This window comes from Phoca vitulina, unplaced genomic scaffold, assembly GCF_004348235.1.
Source record: "Phoca vitulina isolate PV1807 unplaced genomic scaffold, GSC_HSeal_1.0 scaffold1, whole genome shotgun sequence".
Taxonomy (NCBI): Eukaryota; Metazoa; Chordata; class Mammalia; order Carnivora; family Phocidae; genus Phoca; species Phoca vitulina.
In genome coordinates, this window is record NW_022589704.1 from 11590236 (window position 1) to 11608710 (window position 18475).

General features: G+C 40.2%; 2 protein-coding genes and 1 pseudogene across 2 annotated transcripts in view; 2 read left to right on the forward strand and 1 right to left on the reverse strand.

Moving 5' to 3' along the window:
* The first annotated feature begins 3655 nt into the window (after positions 1-3655).
* LOC116637791 lies at positions 3656-5966 on the forward strand (annotated as a pseudogene).
* A 279-nt stretch (positions 5967-6245) lies between these two features.
* Positions 6246-17369, forward strand: TM4SF20 (transmembrane 4 L six family member 20). The gene is made up of 4 exons (XM_032400976.1): positions 6246-6465; positions 11647-11712; positions 15212-15363; positions 17081-17369. Exons 1-4 carry the CDS (start codon positions 6283-6285, stop codon positions 17367-17369), a joined length of 690 nt encoding a protein of 229 aa, XP_032256867.1. The 5' UTR covers positions 6246-6282.
* Positions 17118-18475, reverse strand: part of MFF (mitochondrial fission factor) — a 38509-nt gene continuing 37151 nt past the window's right edge. The window contains exon 10 of the mRNA XM_032400910.1: positions 17118-17214. Within this exon, the coding sequence (XP_032256801.1) occupies positions 17209-17214 (6 nt within the window). The 3' untranslated portion in view covers positions 17118-17208. The remainder of the gene's footprint in view (positions 17215-18475) is intronic.

The window sequence follows — 18475 nt, forward strand, 5'->3', positions numbered from 1 at the left end:
GCCATGCTCTCGGGGATGCTGCCATGCTCTCGGGGACCCCGCCATGCTCTCGGGGAGGCGGCATGCTCTCGGGGACACTACCATGCTCTCGGGGAGGCGGCATGCTCTCGGGGACCCCGCCATGCTTGCGGTTCGCATTCCTGGGCTGCAGAGCCCACATGATGGGTCTGTCTGCATCTGCTTGGTCACAATTAGGAGGCTGCACATAGTTCAAGGTGCACCAGCAGCCCCAAGACTTGATTCCAGGACCCAAAGTCTTACAATTTGGAGTCTTCTTGCTAACTTCTTTTTACTAATGTTTAAGTGACTCTTACATCTTTTAGTTTATTTGAAGGAGCTGAGTACTAACTCAGGGCAGCAGGAAGCATGAAAAAGGATGGGAAAGGCTCCCCAGGCTTTTCTCCTTGAAGCCTGGACACAGGGGAGTTCAGAAGTGGCCTAAGTTTTGACACCTCTGATGGCAGAGACATCAGCCTCAGAAGGTTTTTCTTTGTACCATCTCTTAAGGGATCAGTGAGGACACTGAATACACGTGGAGAAGATCAGATGTCACAATTCGAATCAATGCTTAGGTCAAGACTTTGGAGTCAGACTGGCATTGGTTGGGCAGAAAATAAAGATGACAGTAAAATACCTCAGACCCTCATAGTCCTGTTGTAAATATGTCAATGGAACACAGAAATTCAGAGCTCAAGCTATTTTATGAGGCCAAATTTTCTTAAGGAAGTAAACCAGAGGTACTGCAAAATGTGCCCAGAGAAATGGAAATAAACTACAGGGAACTAGTCATGTGCTTGGGTCAAGCCCAAGCCAAAGAAGGTACATAAGGGGCTCCCCCAGCAGAAGGCGGCATCAGACCTCCTCGTCCCCCGAGTCTCCCTCCTCGCCTCTCCTGAGTCCTCTCTCCTGACACCATGGGCTGCTGTGGCTGTGGCTTGCGTGGCTGCGGCTCGCGTGGCTGCGGCGGTGGGAAGGGCTGTTGCCAGCAGAAGGGCTGTTGTAAGAAGCAATGTTGCTGCTAAGCAGGCAGCCCAGCCTCCGGGCAGGTGCTGCAGGGGACAGGCTCACTCCTGGGCTTAGACCTTCAGACATTTTGAACTTTCATCTCTTCTGGGTCACCTAAATATCAAGCTTGTAATTTAATAGAGAGACACCTGATTAGAAGTCAGAAGTCCCCAATTCAAGTTCATGGTCTGCCAGAGCAACCTGACCATGAACACAAGTCACCTTAGCCTCCCTGAGTCTTCCTGTCTCCCTTAGTCGTCTGTAAGATAATAAGGTTGAACTAAGAGTTTCCGATGACCTTCACAGCTTTAGCAGCATATGAATCTATTAAGTTCTCAAAACTAAATTCACATTTTCCCCACCTCACAGATTCCCTTATTTACTCTGGCTATGGTAGGCATTAACATTTGTTTATGTATATGTGTGTGTACATATATGTATATATACACACAACATACAAATATACAAATAATTCTCAGTCCAATATGATCTATCAATCAAAATCCACACTGCAAAAAAACTCTCACTTCTGAGGGTGCAAAAATTCATACTAATAAACTCAGTGGAATGAAATAATGCTTTTTAATATATTTCATTCTTATGAAATATTTACTTTAGTATTTGTGGAACTTCTGCACTTATATTCCTACTTAGATAGATTATGTACTATGCATTTCTTATAATTTCTAGTGTCCTCAAATTTTCCTAAACCTATTTTTTAAATAGAAGAGCGGAAGTCAAATTCGGTGATCCCAGGTCCAGTCACTGGCCTTGAGGTTGTGGAGGGTCAGTGGCACTTCCTAGGCTGTAGCTTTAGTGGTATATGCTTGAACTCAATTATTCCAGAGGGTGCTTCTTGATTTCTCTCCCTTCTGACTACCGCAGGTGCAACAGCGGTCATGTCCTGGGAGGCATTTCTGGAAGCTAGCCTAGAACCTGCCCCTCCAAACCTCCCAGTAATTTGTACACATAATTTCCCAGTTATATTTCTAAGACTTTTGGTTTTCTGCAACTGACACTAGTACAGGAAATGCCCCCTGACCATTGTTTTGTGTCAAATTCTAGCCACCCTCCAAAGCCGGGAGGAATTCTAGCTCCCTGCCCATCTTGATAGAATCCTTCCTTGTTCTGAACTCTTTTGCTCCAGCAGGGCATGTGAGAAATTATTTCTGTTCTTTTCTATCCTTGATTTTTGTAACATTCGGTTTTAGCTTTTTTTTGGGGGGGGGGCGTTGTAAAAAAATAGAAATCCATTTAAAATAGTGTAAAAGGGGTAATTGATTATAATATAGCGGCATCTGACAGAAAACAAAGACAGAACCTACAATCAGTCTTCATAGGGTAGGAATCAAGAAGAAAGCCTTCGAGAAGCCAGGCAGCTACTCGTTCTCTGTCTCCCTCTAAAACCCCATGGTCTTTCACTTCTTTCTACACATCTGCATCTTCTCTTCCTCCTCTCCTTTCTTTTCTGCAGACTGGTTTCTCTTTTTCCCCTGGGATAGCTCATGAATTTATATGACCTCTAGAGACTGCTAATTACCCTCCCAGTACCCTCTGTCTCCTACCCTCCCACCCAATTGTAACTGGGCACAAATCACTTGAAATAAATATTACTTAATCCCCAGACCCCCTTGCAGCCAAATGTTGTCGCATGGCTACATTCTAGCCAATGAGATGGCTCTTTAAAAGGAAGAAGGTGGGCCTTTCTCTTCCTTTATCCTTCTGAGTGGAGAACAGATAGGATTAGAGCTATGGCTGCCGTATTTCGAGCATGAGAATGAAGGGATCAAAGAGAAGGTGGTTCTATAAGCTGGAAGGATCTCTGAGGAAGTGGAGCTATTATTCAGGCTCTTGAGTACCTACCTTCAGACTTCTTGTGAAGAACTAACTTCTGTCTTACTTAAGCCATTGTTATCTTGAATTTCTTTTTACATGCAACTAAAGCCTAAACCTAACTGATAAGCATGTCTTCCCATTTCATGCATAGCAGAGAATAACTAGTATCTTTTTCAATTCTAAACTCCTGGGAGAGATTGGAAGAGCTAAGCTCCTATATCTACCGGGATTAGCAATGAGCGGGGGAGCAAAGTTCCATAATATAAATGAGATATAGAGGGGCTACTCATGTAACTTGTGGGGATTGTTTTTACAGGAGGCATATGGGTCAGAAAGGTACCTTAAAAGTTGTCTGCTCTGCTCCTTCTCTTCTTTTGTAAGCAGATTCCCTTTTCTGCTTTATCCTTAAATATCTTTCCCTTAATAATACAGACTATATTACTACATTTTTAAAAAAGATTGTGTTTATTTATTTGACAGTGAGAGACATAGTGAGAGAGGGAGCACAAGTAGGGGCAGTGGGAGAGGGAGAAGCAGGCTTCCCGCTGAGCAGGGAGCCCGATGCGGGGCTCGATCCCAGGACCCCGGGATCATGACCTGAGCCGAAGGCAGACGCTTAACGACTGAGCCACCCAGGCGCCCCTATACTTCTACATTTTTACACAGTCTTTCAAATACCTACTTTTAGCCACAAGTGTAAAGGGTACCAAACCCAAGCAGAAGTAAGTTTTGTTATGGCCGCTAGCAGAGCATGCTACTTAGTTTTGGTCTTAGAGTCTCGAAGTCAGGTAGAATCTAACAAGTTCAGGTCCCTATGAATAAACTAGTACCTAAACAGTTCTTTAATTCAGCTCCTTATGAAGACGGGAAAGGATTTGAAATTGTGAAGTCCACATCTGAAAGTAAGTAACTACCTCTTTCCATGTAGTCATCTCAGTAATAAATATATAATTCACTTATATATAATTATAATTCCATAATATTTCCATAGTCATATAATTTGTAGAATTCAACGGGGTGGTAGTTTTGTTGTTGTTTTGTTTTGTTTTTTTAAGAAGGCTCTATGCCTGGTGCAGAGCCCAATGTGGGGCTTGAACTTAGGACCCTGAGATCAAGACCTGAGCTGATATCAAGAGTCAAACATTAACCAACTGAGCCACCCAGGTGCCCCCAGGATGGCAGTTTTTAATTGTTAATTTTTATAAAACAAATACGAAATTATTCTAGATTCCTCAACCATGCAGAAGTATACAAATCATATAATGGACGTATCCCCTTTCTCTCTGTGCCGCTGTAACATGGTCTGTACTGGTGTTCCTTCCCTCATTATCAGTGGCGTGCTATGGTGATAGGTGGATATTTTTTTAAATTTAATTTTATAATTTTTTATTTTTATTTTTGATGGATGGGGTATTCTTAATCTGTTTGGAACGGGAAACTGGAACTAATGTTTCAGGGTCGCCCCGTGGAACACATGCAATGTGCCCTCCTGCTTTTATAGGTTGGCATGCTCCTCTCCAAGACCACGACACCTGAGCTTATGGATTATACCGACCCCACTTCTGCATTCACTCCTCCATCCATTCATCATTCCCAATAGCATCTGCTGAAACCATGCTCAGGGCTGGAAAGGGGATTACAGAAGGCAGGCATGGAAGGTATTAGAGCAGCCTATGTTTGACTCTCTTCTGGACACACATTGGTTTGTATTTCATCACGCACTTGAACCCAAGCATAACTGAGTGACCATTTGGCCAAGAAAATGTGAAAAGACATGATGTGGATCTCTTCTGGACAAAAAAACGTTCAGACCCAGTATGTGGCTCACCACATCTTTTTATTCTGCCTCCACAATTGTGAAAGCTGGGATAGAAGTTGTTTGTGCCCCTGAATCTCTCAGTAACAACCATAAGCAGAGCCCTCTTGTTGATCTACGATGGCCAGTTAGCATGAGTGAGAACTTTGGTATTTAAAAGCCTATCCCAACTGATGGAAACTTTTCTTGAGGCACTCACAAACTAGTAGGGAGACAACCTGAAGCCAGAGGCCAGAAATATACTGGGCATAACCAAGTAAGTGCTCAAGGTTTGAAGAAAGTAAGGCATGATAATCTATCTGCCCCTCCATTTTTCTCCTATTCCCGTTTCATTCTGGTTTCCATACTGAATACTGTCAGTCTTCCAGTGTTAACGGAAACTCCCACTAGCCTTGGACAGGCCACATCTAAATGGATTCGTCTATAAGACTGGAAAAATATGAAATCAAAAAAATTTCTTAATTTTGTGTATGTGAGCATACAGCCTGAAACCGAGCCCTAACATTTTGACGAATCAAGAACATTTGCAGCAGAGAAAATTATTTTCTGTTTCATATATGTTCATTTTCTTATTGAACATTTTCAAAATAAGGAACTTCCATAGGTGGTAATAATATCAATACAACAGGAAAACATACTTTTTATAAAATGGATAATCTTGTTTTTACTTTTTATAAGGCATACTAGTAAAATGTAAATTAAGGAAATATATCCTAAACCCATCCTTTTTCTCCTTTTTTCCTTTTTTTTTTTTTTTAGTTTTCATCTCTTTATTTTCTTGCATAAATGTATCTAACAGAAACTACAGATTTTTTTTCCCACCTTCCTTCCCCTATGGAGCCAGGGAGAGTGACCTTTATCTGCATTATTACGTGGGTCACAAGGGCAAGTTTGACCTCAGATTCCTGTAGTTTCAGTTCCCACCTGATGGGAAATCGAGATGTGTCATCAATTGCAATTACACAAATGATGTCACGATCAGGCTTTATGTACATCAAAGTGCGATGGAGATACTGAGGAGAATAATTGTTGGCAGCATGATAACCAGAAAGGATGATGCTCTGTGGCCTCCTCCTGATAGGGTGGGCTGGCAGGAGTTTGAAATTGTCATTGGAGATGAACACGTTTTTTTAACAACATCAAAAATTGGCTATCTTATTGATGTCACTCAATCCAAGGGTCCAGAAGGCTTACAGGTATTTTATTATCTTGCCCAGGACCTGAAGTGTTTTGTCTTCAGTCTTACTGGATTACATTTCCAGATTAAGCCAGTGTAGATTGACTATTGAGGTGGACACAAGGGGAGTGGGTGGGAGTAGCTGTTTTTAATAACCATTATCAGGAAATTTTTGTGTATATCAGGGCAATTTTTTTATAAACTATAAATAGTTGTCGTTAATAAATATATAACGAACGGCAAAAAAAAAAAAAAAGAAATCCAACTTACTTCCTGTAACAGTTCTCATAATAATGCCCTGCCCTGCCCTACTGGATGGACTCTGAACTTCCTGCAGTTATTTTTCATAAGTTCTAGACTTTAACCAGAAGGCTCAGGATAAAAGGCAAGACAGTGCCATGCCAGCCGCCACTTTGACAAGGGTTTCTCACTGAACCAGGGGGTGACCATGACCTGCTGTGAAGGGTGGACATCCTGCAATGGATTCAGCTTGCTTGTTCTACTTCTATTCGGAATAGTTCTCAATGCAATCCCTCTAATTGTCAACTTTGTGGATGGAGGCCAATTTTTTCACAACCCCATCTCTTGCTTTGAGTGGTTGTTCCCAGGGATTATAGGAGCAGGTCTGATGGTGAGTAACATTTATTTGGCTTGATTTGGAGAAAGGACTGCCTATTTTACCAAACTCCTAAGCACCGCCTTTCAGCTTTACAGTGGACTATGTCTTGGCTCAGGATACTGTCAGGAGCAGTGGAATGGTATTAGTTTATACCCTCATCAGTGAAGAATGACAATTTAAATAAACTGTGGTATGGACTAGGGAGTCTGGGCAAAAAAATTAATAATTTGATAAAAGTTGGTTGGACTGTTACCTATCCTATTTCTTCACATGTGTTATGCCGTTCTTCTAAGCTTTAAAGTTAGTGTTCAAGGTGTTTTGAATCCCTTCCCTCAGCTTTCCTTTGCCAATACTAGTCTCTAAGTATTCACTCCAGGAATACGGGAGTGGTAAGTGGTACCTAAGGGAGTCTGGTTAATGTCCGAGAAATGAGCTTTTGTTTGAACGTGTGTGCGTTTCAGTGGTGATGAGTTACCGCTGCTGGTCTTAGCCCAGACTTTATGAAAACGCTCTTGGGTCATTACATGTTAAACTTTAGATAAAAATTTGTCCTTACACAAAGTTATTTGTTTTTAAAATCAGTACTTTTTAATGAAAACAACTTGACCAAAAATCTGTCACGGAATTTTGAGACCCATTAAAACAAAAGTTTAATGAGAAAAAAAAAAAAAATTTGTCCTTTGGCTGGCACACTGGATTTGAGACCACATTGGCCCCAAAAAGCCATTTTAGGAAGCATTCCCCAAAAGTCGATGGTTTCTTTCCCTCTAACATCGTGAGCAATCTATTCACCTTGCTTTAGGCAGAGGGGCTATTTCTTCAAACAACCCTGAGAGTTCCCTTCCAGGCTGAGAGAAAGTGATCAACAGTGCTCAGCCCTAATGCAACTGCCAATCCTTGTGTCTGCTTTCTGCCCTTCTAGAAGCTTCTCTCCACTTAAATAGCATGAGCTTCCTTGCATCTTGCTTAGACCAAAAGACAGGAGCAGCTCGCCAAATCTAACCAATGAGGGCAATTTCCACGAGGCCCCAAAAGTTCCTCAGTTAAAACAATCCATTTAGAATAAGTCACGTCTTTTTAACTATAAATTGGCTCTACTACAAAACCTGTCTCAGTTAAAAACAATTTCTTGCTCGCATTAATGGAGCCTGAGTTGGTGATTGTACACACCTACATTCCATGTGTGTTTATGTTGGTGGGGGGCGGGGGGGAAGGTGAGGGGGTGAAGACAGAGAAGGGCGCACAGAGAGTACTCTTAAGTGCCAGCTACTGGGTTTACACTATCTCATTTCATCTAATAATCTGGCTAAGCAGATATTACCATTTGTATTTTAACAGATCAGCAAACAGAAGGTTAGGACTGTTAACAAGGCGCATAGTAGGTGTGAAACTCAATTCCAGATTTATCTGATTCCAAAGCTCTGTTTTCCACCAGTATTAGCACCATAATCCTCAACAGCTGTCTCCAGTTGACAAAGGGGAAAGATAAAATCCATAACCTAATCCATAAATTTAAGTGGCCAGGAAACAGAAGCATAGAAAGGTGAAATAAATCTGCGAAACAGTTCCAGAAAATCTGGACTTCTTGGTTCTATGACTAGGTTTACTTTATCATCCTCAATAAATATTAATGAAGACCCGGAATCACATGAGGGATCTCTATTACGCAGTACTGTAGAAGGTCATCAAGGCAGCAAACAACCTGAAAATTTCAATAGGTGTTTTATAGACTGAGCCTCAAACTCTAGACTAGGCTCACAAGCAGACTGGTAGGTGATAGAAGGGCTCAGAGTACAGGTACATCTTCATGCTCCTTGGCTATAAATAGAATGTGAAAGAATATCTTTTTCAAAGGGATTCATTCAAAATATTGAACTCTTCATATACTTGTAAACACGCAGAAAAGTTAATAAGGAAGCATTCACTACCTGTGAGAGTACTCTTGTCATAGCTCTTGAAATCTTTCTAAAATTGCTGTGGCATTTTAAATTTTCTTCAAAAACGGGATTTTGCAGGAAGTAGCTAGTAATAACTATGGAATTCATTATTGATTACTTCATAAAATACACATTCATTTTATGGTTTTATGATTTAGTGAAAAGAGAAGTGAACATTTTCATCTTTTGAAACCATGACTACGAGTAGATATTACATAATTATCTACAATCATTGTCTGCTAAGTGGAAAAATCAATACATGTTATTTTTTTTTTCAGGTACTAAAAAGAAAGACTTGAAATGTTTCCTCTAAAAAATATAAAGGACACTTTATTTTTATGTGAGATCAGTTGGAAGTCTGATCTTAGTCATGCTTATTCATTGAGTGTGCTTATTACATAATGATAATTTATCAGTTACTAAAGTCTTAACAAATTGTTGAACATTAACCAAATTAGAAGATATTATGTACAGCAAGAATTCTCAAAATGTAGTTTTTATATTTATGATGAACTATGGCTTTGTGTGTTACTCTCATGTTCAAGTACTTAGAAAAATCCCAAAAGTTGCATTCTGTCCAAGTTTTAATGATCTAAAAGCTTTCTATTACTTCATTTGTAAAATTGTTTACTACCTTACTTCTAAAGCTGGATAAAAGTATGGGTTTCTATTAAAATAAATGAACAATACTACTTTTTTATAAAAACAAATGTCTATCAAGATTTTTAATTTCACAAAAACTCATGCATTCAAGCGTGCTTAAGAATTGAAGAGAAAGAGTATTTTCCTAATTACTCATTTTCACAGGAGATTATCTGGAAGATTTATTATAATTCAGTTACATATGCACGCACATACTTTCATATTTTACTGTCCAGGGGTGCCTGTCTCAGTCGGTGGAGGGTGCAACTTGATCTCTAGGTTGTGGGTTCGAGCCCCATGGTGGGTATAGAAATGACTTAAAAAAAATAAAATAAAATCACATTTTATTGTCCATCTTATAAAGAGCCCCTCCAACTTCCAAAACTTTGAATGGACAAAATGGTTGAAATACAGTCAATTATCAAGTTACCTATAGTGATGGAACAAAGATGTCATGAAGTCAACTGGGTGAGGATTCATATACTGCAAGCCATTATTACTTTATAAAACACCTTTGCAAGGGAGAAGAACTACAAAAGTAAATGTTCAGCATTTCTGAGATAAATTAATCCTCCAGAAAGTTAAAGTTTAATTTACATCAATAAGGAAAATGGAATGATTTATCCATTTAAGTTGTAACTTAATGTTGTTCCACCTTTAACAGACTCATTACATTTCTAAATCAGGGGTTGGGAAATTTTTTATTCTATAAAGAGCCAGATAGTGAGTATTTGCAGCTTTGCAATCCAGTCTCTCTCACAACTATTCAACTGTACCATTGATGTGTGAAAGCAGCCATGCACAATATGTAAGTGAATGGGCATGGCTGTATTCTAATAAAACTTTATTTATAAAAAAAGAGATGGTGGGCCACAGTTTGCCAGTTTCTGTTCTAAATTATTTGTTCCTTAAATTCAGAAGACAGTATAGCTTATGAGTACAACAAAGGAAGCTTAGTCCATGAATGCTAACACCTATTTGGGAGCTAAAATTTATTTTTCCTTTTCTTCTGGGCTCTCAAGCTATGCCCCAGAGTGGCTGGGCTGTCATACATACCTGTGCCCCCTGAATTATAAGAGTGTTGGCGTTCAAGGCAATATATAAGCAAAGCTTGATAACAATACTCTTCTCCACAAGTGACATGGAGTCAGCACATGGTCAGAACGGGGTGAAGTTTGTCAGGAAAGCTGCCTTGTAAGATGCAGATCTTAGACCTGTTCTAAAAGAACAAAGGTGGATGTGGGCTTGAAAAGAAGCATCAGGGAAAGAGCAGTAAGGAGGACGATGAGATGAATCAGGTGGTGGTGGGGGGGCGGTGGGGGCGGGGGGGAGGATGAGAATGAATAGACTCTATGGAGGAAGAGAAAACTGTCAGAATTGGCCAGTGTAGAGTCATGGTTGAGAGTCTGGGCTCTGGACCCCAAATGCCTAGCTTTGGATCCCCACTCATCCACTTTCTTACGTCAGTCACTCAAACTTGCTGTGTCTCAGTTTTTTCCTCGGTAAACTGGGAGTAATACTAGCGCCTACCTCATGGGATTGTTATGAGGCTGGAATGAACTGAACCATGTTCAACACCTACAACGGTACCTGGCCTGTTGTTGGAACTCAATAAAACATTAGAAAACAAGAGTGGGAAGAAGAAGAGAGAACTGCTTTAGGGCAGTTGTGCTGAGAGAGCAGAAAAAGCTCACAGCTAAAATTTCTACAGTGGAAGGAAATGATTTACATTTCACTCTTCAATGATACAAAACTTTTTCCAGTAAGAATTTCTAGTCATGGCTACTGACTAGATATTACTCAAAAGTGAAACCTAATCCTGAGAATGCGGCATCATTTCTCACAGTTTTCCTCAGCAATGTGCATCTCCCTTGACATAGAAAGCACTATATGCAGGATTCCCAAAAAGTGAGCTCATGACCTGTCATGGATCCATGAGCAGAAAGGAGAACGTGGAACCAAAAACAATTCTCCGGTCATAAGCTTGGTGACGGGCGAGATGGTGGTGACCCTCTCTAAATCAGGGGTTGGGAAATTTTTTCCCAAAAAATTTCCCCAAAATCAGGGGGTAGGAGGGAAGTTAGGAAGTGGGAGAGGGTGGGGACAGAATTCTTAGTTCCCAACTGCCAACCAAACAATTCCTTTTCTGGATGTTTGCCAGATTAATTTATACAATTTTTGGGAAATTGGGTAAGTGGTCATAGATTATAGTAACTTAAAAAAAAAAAAAAAAAGAAGAGGAAGAAAGGAAAAAGAAAAAAAAAAAGAGAATTTTGGATGATGCAAACAATTCTTTCAGAAACATTCCTTCCAAAACAATGAATAACTAACTCATTCTAATCCATTTAAAATCCAAGTCTCTCTAAAGATGAGAGTAAGAATGTAGATGGAAGAGTTGGAAGCTGTTATCCTGAGATGTCCCAGCCCTCCCCCACTTTAATCTTCGTGGTTGAAATGGGGATCCCAAAGTGCACGAGATCAAGGGATATTGCCAAATTTCCCCTTTTGTTCTCTTGAGCCTTGATTTCCCACAACTGTGGGAGGTGGTGATGAGTGCTTTTTCCATCTGATGGGAAGTAATCATACTCATCGTTCCTGTTGATGTGATTTCCAGGCCATTCCAGCAACGACAATGTCCTTGGCAGCAAGAAAAAGAGCGTGCTGCAACAACAGAACTGGAGTGAGTATCGTGCCATCGGCCTGGAGCCAAAGCACAAGAAGAGTTGGTGACTGATGAGTCATCAGTATCTGCCCAGTCAGTGGCAGGACCACAGCCATAGAAACGTGCAATTTACAACGATTACATGATATTATGGAAAGCGTGAAGTTTTTCTTTTTTCTTTTTGTCCCCATAAGAATTTAGCTTTGGAGTCAGTCTTCAGACCTTTCCTCAATCTCCAGTTTCACTACCTAAAGGTTTTCAAAGAAAGGAGATTTGGAAGGCACACCCAGAGCTGTAACCAATTTCATAATTCTTGAATACTTGTTATTTTCGTGATGTGTATAAAGACTTTGGGAAAGTGTACCCTCAATTCTATGAAAGATGGCTTTGCTAGGATCAGAATAATTTGTCCTTACCAAGTTAAAGGAGACAATGGTTATTTTTTTCAAACATTTACTGTGCACCCATTATGTATAAAATTGGAACTAAGTTAAAAGTAAAGGAAGTGAATATTTGTTAACCTTCTGTTACTATGCTCAGAACACTTCCAACTCTACAACCTTATTTAATTCTCTCAAAACCACTAAGTGGGAAATATTATGGTCTCTGTTTCATTGACTGAGAAATTGATCCTCAGAGAAAGCAAATAATTTGCCAGGGTAGTACAGCTGGTAAGTAGGTGAATTTTTATCCAAATCTATCAGACTCCAAAATTCACAATCTTCACACTATTTATGCCATGGCCATTGTTATTAAGTAACACTGAGGACTCTAATAATTCTCTAAGAGCAGGGGGTAGATCAATAAACAAGCAGTCATAGTAAATATTCCTGGCTGAGGTTTGAAAACAATGGCGCTCAGCCTTAGCAGAACATTAGAATCACCCAGAGTGATCTTAAAAATATCAATGCCTGGTGGCCCCCAGAGATTCAGTATTTTTCAAAAGCACCCTAGGTGATTCCGATGCAACCCCAGGGGGGAGACCCAGTGTTTAAAAGCGTGCATATTTATATCTGTATTACATATTTATATTTTTAAAAATTACCCTTTTCTGACATTTGATATTTATCTAGGATTATAATTACTTTGCTAATTGTTGATAGTCCATCTTTGTTCCTGATACACCATAGATACTTGGAAGATACACGATATGACTTAAACACCAAACTTTTGCTGTGCACCCATTATGTATAAAATTATAACTAAGTTAAAAGTAAAGGAAGTGAATATTTAACCTTCTGTTACTATGCTCAGAACACTTCCAACTCTACAACCTTATTTAATTCTCTCAAAACCACTAAGATAACTAATGATAACTATGATAATTAATATCAATAAATATTAGTTTTCAGTTTCCCCTCTCTGGCACTTTTCTTTTTAAATTATAATTTGCAGTTTGACTTTGTCTTACCTCTATATTCTACTTACATTCTTGAGAAAGACATCTTGAGATATTTCTAAATCCCTGAACTCTAAAATATCAGAACACTTCTCTAGATTTTTGTCTCAAATCATATTTCCATTAAGAATCTTTTCCCCCCACATGTCTTTAATGACAAGTCAGCTTTTCAACGATCACTTAGGTTTTTTCTGTCCTTGGAGGGCCGTACATTGAGAATAAGCAAGACACCTTTTCATGCAGGTGTGGGGCTTAACTCAGCAGGATTTTCTTCCCCATACCAACCTTGAAAATCATGGGAATTCATGCCTCAGCAACATAACAGATTATTATGTGCCAAGGAGCTATAGGAACTCTGGAGTGCCGGAGGGGGGGTGCTATATAATATAGCTCATGCTCTATTAATAATAGTGGTGCTGGCTATTTATTTAAAATTTCCAGCTTATATTGATTATATGCAATAAAGTGTTCCTAGGCACTTTTCTCACTTCGTGGCAGTCGTGGGAAGACTGGTGTTTAAGTCATATTATGTATCTTCCAAGTATAGAAAAGACCAAGACATCATAAAGGTGATAAAGGCTAGATCTTAAGGTGGAAGATGGGGTCACCAAGGTTTATCTCCCGTATTAACTGTTCCAACTATTTCCTGTACTTTAACTGTTCCTTGCTCCTTCCCTTTGTCCAATTCTTGGTTTTGTTTCCACATGCTTTGGTTTTGCGGAGTCATTTACATGAACCCCCACAGGATCAGTTCTAAAGCCAGGCCCCTTTGTAGTGATAAGAAGTTAGAAATAATAAATGACCAAAATATAAATAGCGCACTTCTTGATGAGCAAATTAACTGGCACAGGCCACAGTAGCGTGGAAGAATCTGGATTTGAATTAGACCCCAAGTCCATCATTCTGTGCTTTCAGCTCGATGAATTCTGGTGTAGTGATTAAAATCTGAGCACTAGCATTTCTCAGCTGTGAGATTCCGACAAGTTTGCCAACCTCCCTGAATTATATTTTTCTCATCCATAAAGTGGGAATAATAGTATCTATCTCTTGGGGTTATTGAAAGGGTTAAATGAGATAATATATGTAAAGCCCAATATCCCACAACATGCATAAGGTACATAAGGAAGCCACTTCTTCTGCCTACTCATTTAAGCCAGGTCTCCTAAACCCTCTGGAAGTGGTAGTATTATTGCATCCAAGGAAAAGGACAAGTATTCCTTCATCTCTGCAGATTTTAAGTCATAATTATCATTGACTAACAACTTCACTGAAGCAACATAGAGCTTTTTTTTGGAAAGCATACACATATACCAACATTCACTTGGGCCATAACATTTCCTATTGGCAAATTCCATGCTTTTTTTCTGCTTTCTCTGATTCTCTTTCATGAAATGAAAGGTGCTTAAAGCCTTACAATCTTTCTCCCTAACACAATAAAATTCTCCATCAGGGGCAGTTCTGCCCCCCAGAGGGACATTCAGCAGTGTCCGGGACACATTTGGTTGTCAACAGTTTGGAGGGGTGGAGGGACTGCCGCTGGTATCTAGTGGGTAGAGACCAGGGATGCTGCCAAACATCCCAGAATATACAGGAAAGGCCCCAAAACAAAATGCCCAATGTCAGCAGTGCTGAGGTTGAGAAACTCTGCTTAACACTACACTATTGATTGATCCCTGCAGAATGGGGACCACTAGCCACTCACAGCATCGGGGCCAAATCTGGATGAAAGAGTTGGGAGTCAGAAGACCAGACACCAAAATGTGGGTGGTTAGGATCTAGTCCAGGTTCTGTGGAGTAGGAAGTACACAGAATGGGGAGGAGGTACCAGATGTCAGTGGTCTCTTGAAACGGACAAGACTCAGGTACATAAAGGTGCAGATTTTCTGGAGACAGTAGCAAGCCCAACAATCTTTTAATAAGTCTAATCAAATGGCAGAGACTTTGCCCTCCTTGTTCTTTGATAATTCAGACCTAATCAAATGGAGATCTTAAGACCTAGGACCATGGGGGCACTGGAGACCAGCAGCAGTTGATCAGAAGCCTGCACCTGCTGCCGAGTCTCGAAACAGACCAGGAACACGTAAGAACGTGTGCCAATGCTCCTCCTTTATTTTCCAGATGCTTCTGTCATCATTTCTGAATGTAATCACGGTCATTGGTGCTGTGTATTGCATGTTGGTATCTATCCAGGCTCTCTCGGAAGGTCCTCTCATTTGTAACTCTCAAGAGAACAGCACTTCCAGCTGTGAATTTTCATTCAATAACTTGACGTGAGTATCCTGATTTTCACAGATTGTCTTACATGCTGCAGCTAGTTCCATGAGAATAGTGTGGTGCTGACACGGTGCCATGCTGTGCTTTGATGGAATGAGTGGAACACAGGTTCTTAGGGATTTAGCGCCTTAATGCCACTTGGTACAATCTCACAGAAATGGAGGAAACACTCAGAATGGTTTGGGGGGGGGCGGGCAGGAAGGGCAGGAATCTTGTCCAAAAGGAGTAGTTGACTCAGATGGCTTATCCCATGGCTGCGTGTGCGTCTGTGTCTAAAGAATTTCTAGAAATATACACCAGAAACTTAACTTTTATCCTTGAAGAATGGCCATGGGGGACGCCCTGGGGAAGTGAAGGGAGCACAAAATTTCTACACTTCCGAACTAACTCAGGTTCTCAGTCCTAATCATGTGTTACCTTTATAATTTAAAAAATGGAATAAAAACACAATACATAAAATCTAGAGCCTTACTTATAAGCTCTAAAAGAAACAAAAGCAGTTGATGGATTCATGCAGAAGTACTATAAATATACTGCAGGCATGGGAATGGATCAAGGTTAACTCATATAGTGACAGTATTGAGGAGTTACTTGTAAGTGGCTCATTTCAGACTTGTCACATGGTTCTGTGCCTGAATCTAGGCACAATCTGTAAAACTGGAAGAAAAAAAACAATCTGACTCTTGGTTATCTGTATGTTGCTCAGTTTGGATAAGAACCAGAATCCGCTTTTATAATTACATGAAAAAAAAAATCCCCCTCCTTTTCTCTTGCTACCTTAAGAAAGAAAAATCTCTCAAAATTTGCATACTGCAGTTGTTGTGACTCAAAATTAAAAAAAAAAAAATCCCTTTCCTAGTAGATCTATAGTTTAAAATAAGACATTTCAAGCACAGATGCTCTACACGTTTGGCCCTTAGGAGAGAATAGCTCACCAGGCACCAGGCTAAGCTCTGGAGATAAGAGCCACTGCAACTGGGGAGACATAGTAACGCAAACAGTTACAAGACGGATCCTATGCTTGCAGCAAACTGCAAAAAGTATACTCCCATTCCATGTGTTGAAGATACTGTTGTCTTCCCAGGATAAATGTCAGTTGTTGGTATCCAGAAATGCAAACTCTCTAAGAATACTTAGCCTTACTCTAGAAAAACCGGGGGGAAAATCATCTTAGGGCAGATGGCGTTTGGGCTAGAAGTCTCTCATTTTCCATACCTTGTTACAATGGGTACAAATCCCTTTAATCAGACATTTTTTTACATGCCTTTTGTCAGTAAAAGTTGTATAGCCGTTTAAGAGCAGATGCAACACTGCAGTTTTGTACTAAGAATTGAGTTCCGTGCAGGGAGGGGAGGGGGCTCCTTAATTTACCTGTCTTTAGCAAGTAGAGGACCGCCTGTATAATTAGGTTGAATCATGTGAGATTAAGAATATTCGACCATTTCTGACATAAAAAATTTCATATGGTTCAACCCAAGAGTAGGTACTATAGAAATGCTGGTTAGAGGATGGACAGATACTCAATAAAAGTTTTGTAGCTGTCAGAGTACATGGAGAGATGATCAGAAACCCAGATCTTAGCTACAGCTTCTGGGCACAGTATTTCAAAGGACTTGCTGTTTTAGTATACTTGCCCTTTCCTGGGCACGATGATGCATTCTTTTCATGGTAAGTGATATTCCTGAAAATCTTATATTGTTTCTTTCATTTCAGTGACATTCATCCAGAATCCTTCAATCTGCAGTGGTTCTTCAGTGAGTCTTGCCTCGCTCCTACTGATTTCAGTAATCTCACCATCGATGGCTTCATGGCCAGTGACTGGAGAAAACATACCTTGCACTTCAATTCTAAAGAAAACAAACACAGGGTGATCCATTTCTCAGTGTTTTTAGGCCTACTACTTGTGGGGATTCTGGAGCTCCTGTGTGGGCTCAGTCAGATGGTCATCGGTTTCCTTGGCTGTCTATGTGGAGTCACTAAGCGGAGAAGTAGAATTGTATAGTTTCATGGTAATAAAATGGAAATATTAGCAGTTTTGAATCATTTGAGAATTGCATTTAAAAGACATTCTTTGGGGCGCCTGGGTGGGTCAGGTCTTGATCCTGGGGGGGGGGAGGCTGCTCAGCGGGGAGCCTGCTCCTCCCTCTGGTTTGTTCTCTCTCAAATAAATAAATAAAATCTTAAAAAAAAAATAAAAGACACTCTTTTAGAATTTCAAAAATGGAACACTGTCTAGAAAGCCGTATGAGTCTCTTTACGCCAAAAATCATCTTTGAGGTGATTAAAAAAAAATCAGCCTTTCATGTATTAAAGCAAAAACAATCATCAGTGGTTGACTTTGGGGAAAGGTGGAGAGGAGTTTTCAATTTGTTTTGTATCTTTTGGTACTTCTGTAATATTCAAATTTTGTAATTCTATATTCTTGTGTGTGGAGGGAGAAGGGAGGGAGGGGGAAAGGAGAAGGAAGACGGGGAGGAAGGGGGACAGGAAGGAACAGAAGTTATCCTGGAAGTGAAAATATGGAACTTCTTTATGGTATTTCTTTATACTTAAAAAAAAAAAAAAGAATAAACAGATAACCTGAATGGTTTTAGACCTAATTTCCAGCTTATAGGCAATCTGGGGAAGAGGACATAGACAAATCCAAAAGGTGGGGCAGTAAGCAGACAATAGCCCCGTTTTCAACAAGAAAATATATAGGAAAAATAAAAGGTGGGGCGGGCTGAGGGAATTAATCCAGATTAAGAGAACAAAGAGACAGGATTCAATGAAAGGTGTTCTGTAGACTCATTTAATTGGGGGATAACTGGGGAGACTTGTACAAGGATTGGTTTAGGGGGATGCCTGGCTGGCTCAGTCAGTGGAGTTTTTGACTCTTGATCTCTGGGTCGTGAGTTCAAGCCCCATGTTGGGCATAGAGCCTACTTAGACAGACAGACAGACAGGGATAGGAAGGAAGAAGAAGGAAGGGAGGGAGGGAGGGAGGAAGGAAGGGAGGGAGGGAGGGAGGGAGGAAGGAAGGAAGGAAGGAAGGAAGGGGATTGGTTTAAGTCATATCAAAGAATTACTGTTAACATTTTAGTCCTGACAATGGCTTTATGGTTACAC

Excerpts from the sequence above, each read along its gene's own strand:
- TM4SF20 (XM_032400976.1), top strand. The coding sequence starts at position 6,283 with ATGACCTGCTGTGAAGGGTGGACATCCTGCAATGGATTCAGCTTGCTT. Across the intron at positions 11,713-15,211 it reads GCTGCAACAACAGAACTGGA|ATGCTTCTGTCATCATTTCT; the intron begins GTGAGTATCGTG and ends TTTATTTTCCAG. Across the intron at positions 15,364-17,080 it reads TTTTCATTCAATAACTTGAC|TGACATTCATCCAGAATCCT; the intron begins GTGAGTATCCTG and ends CTTTCATTTCAG.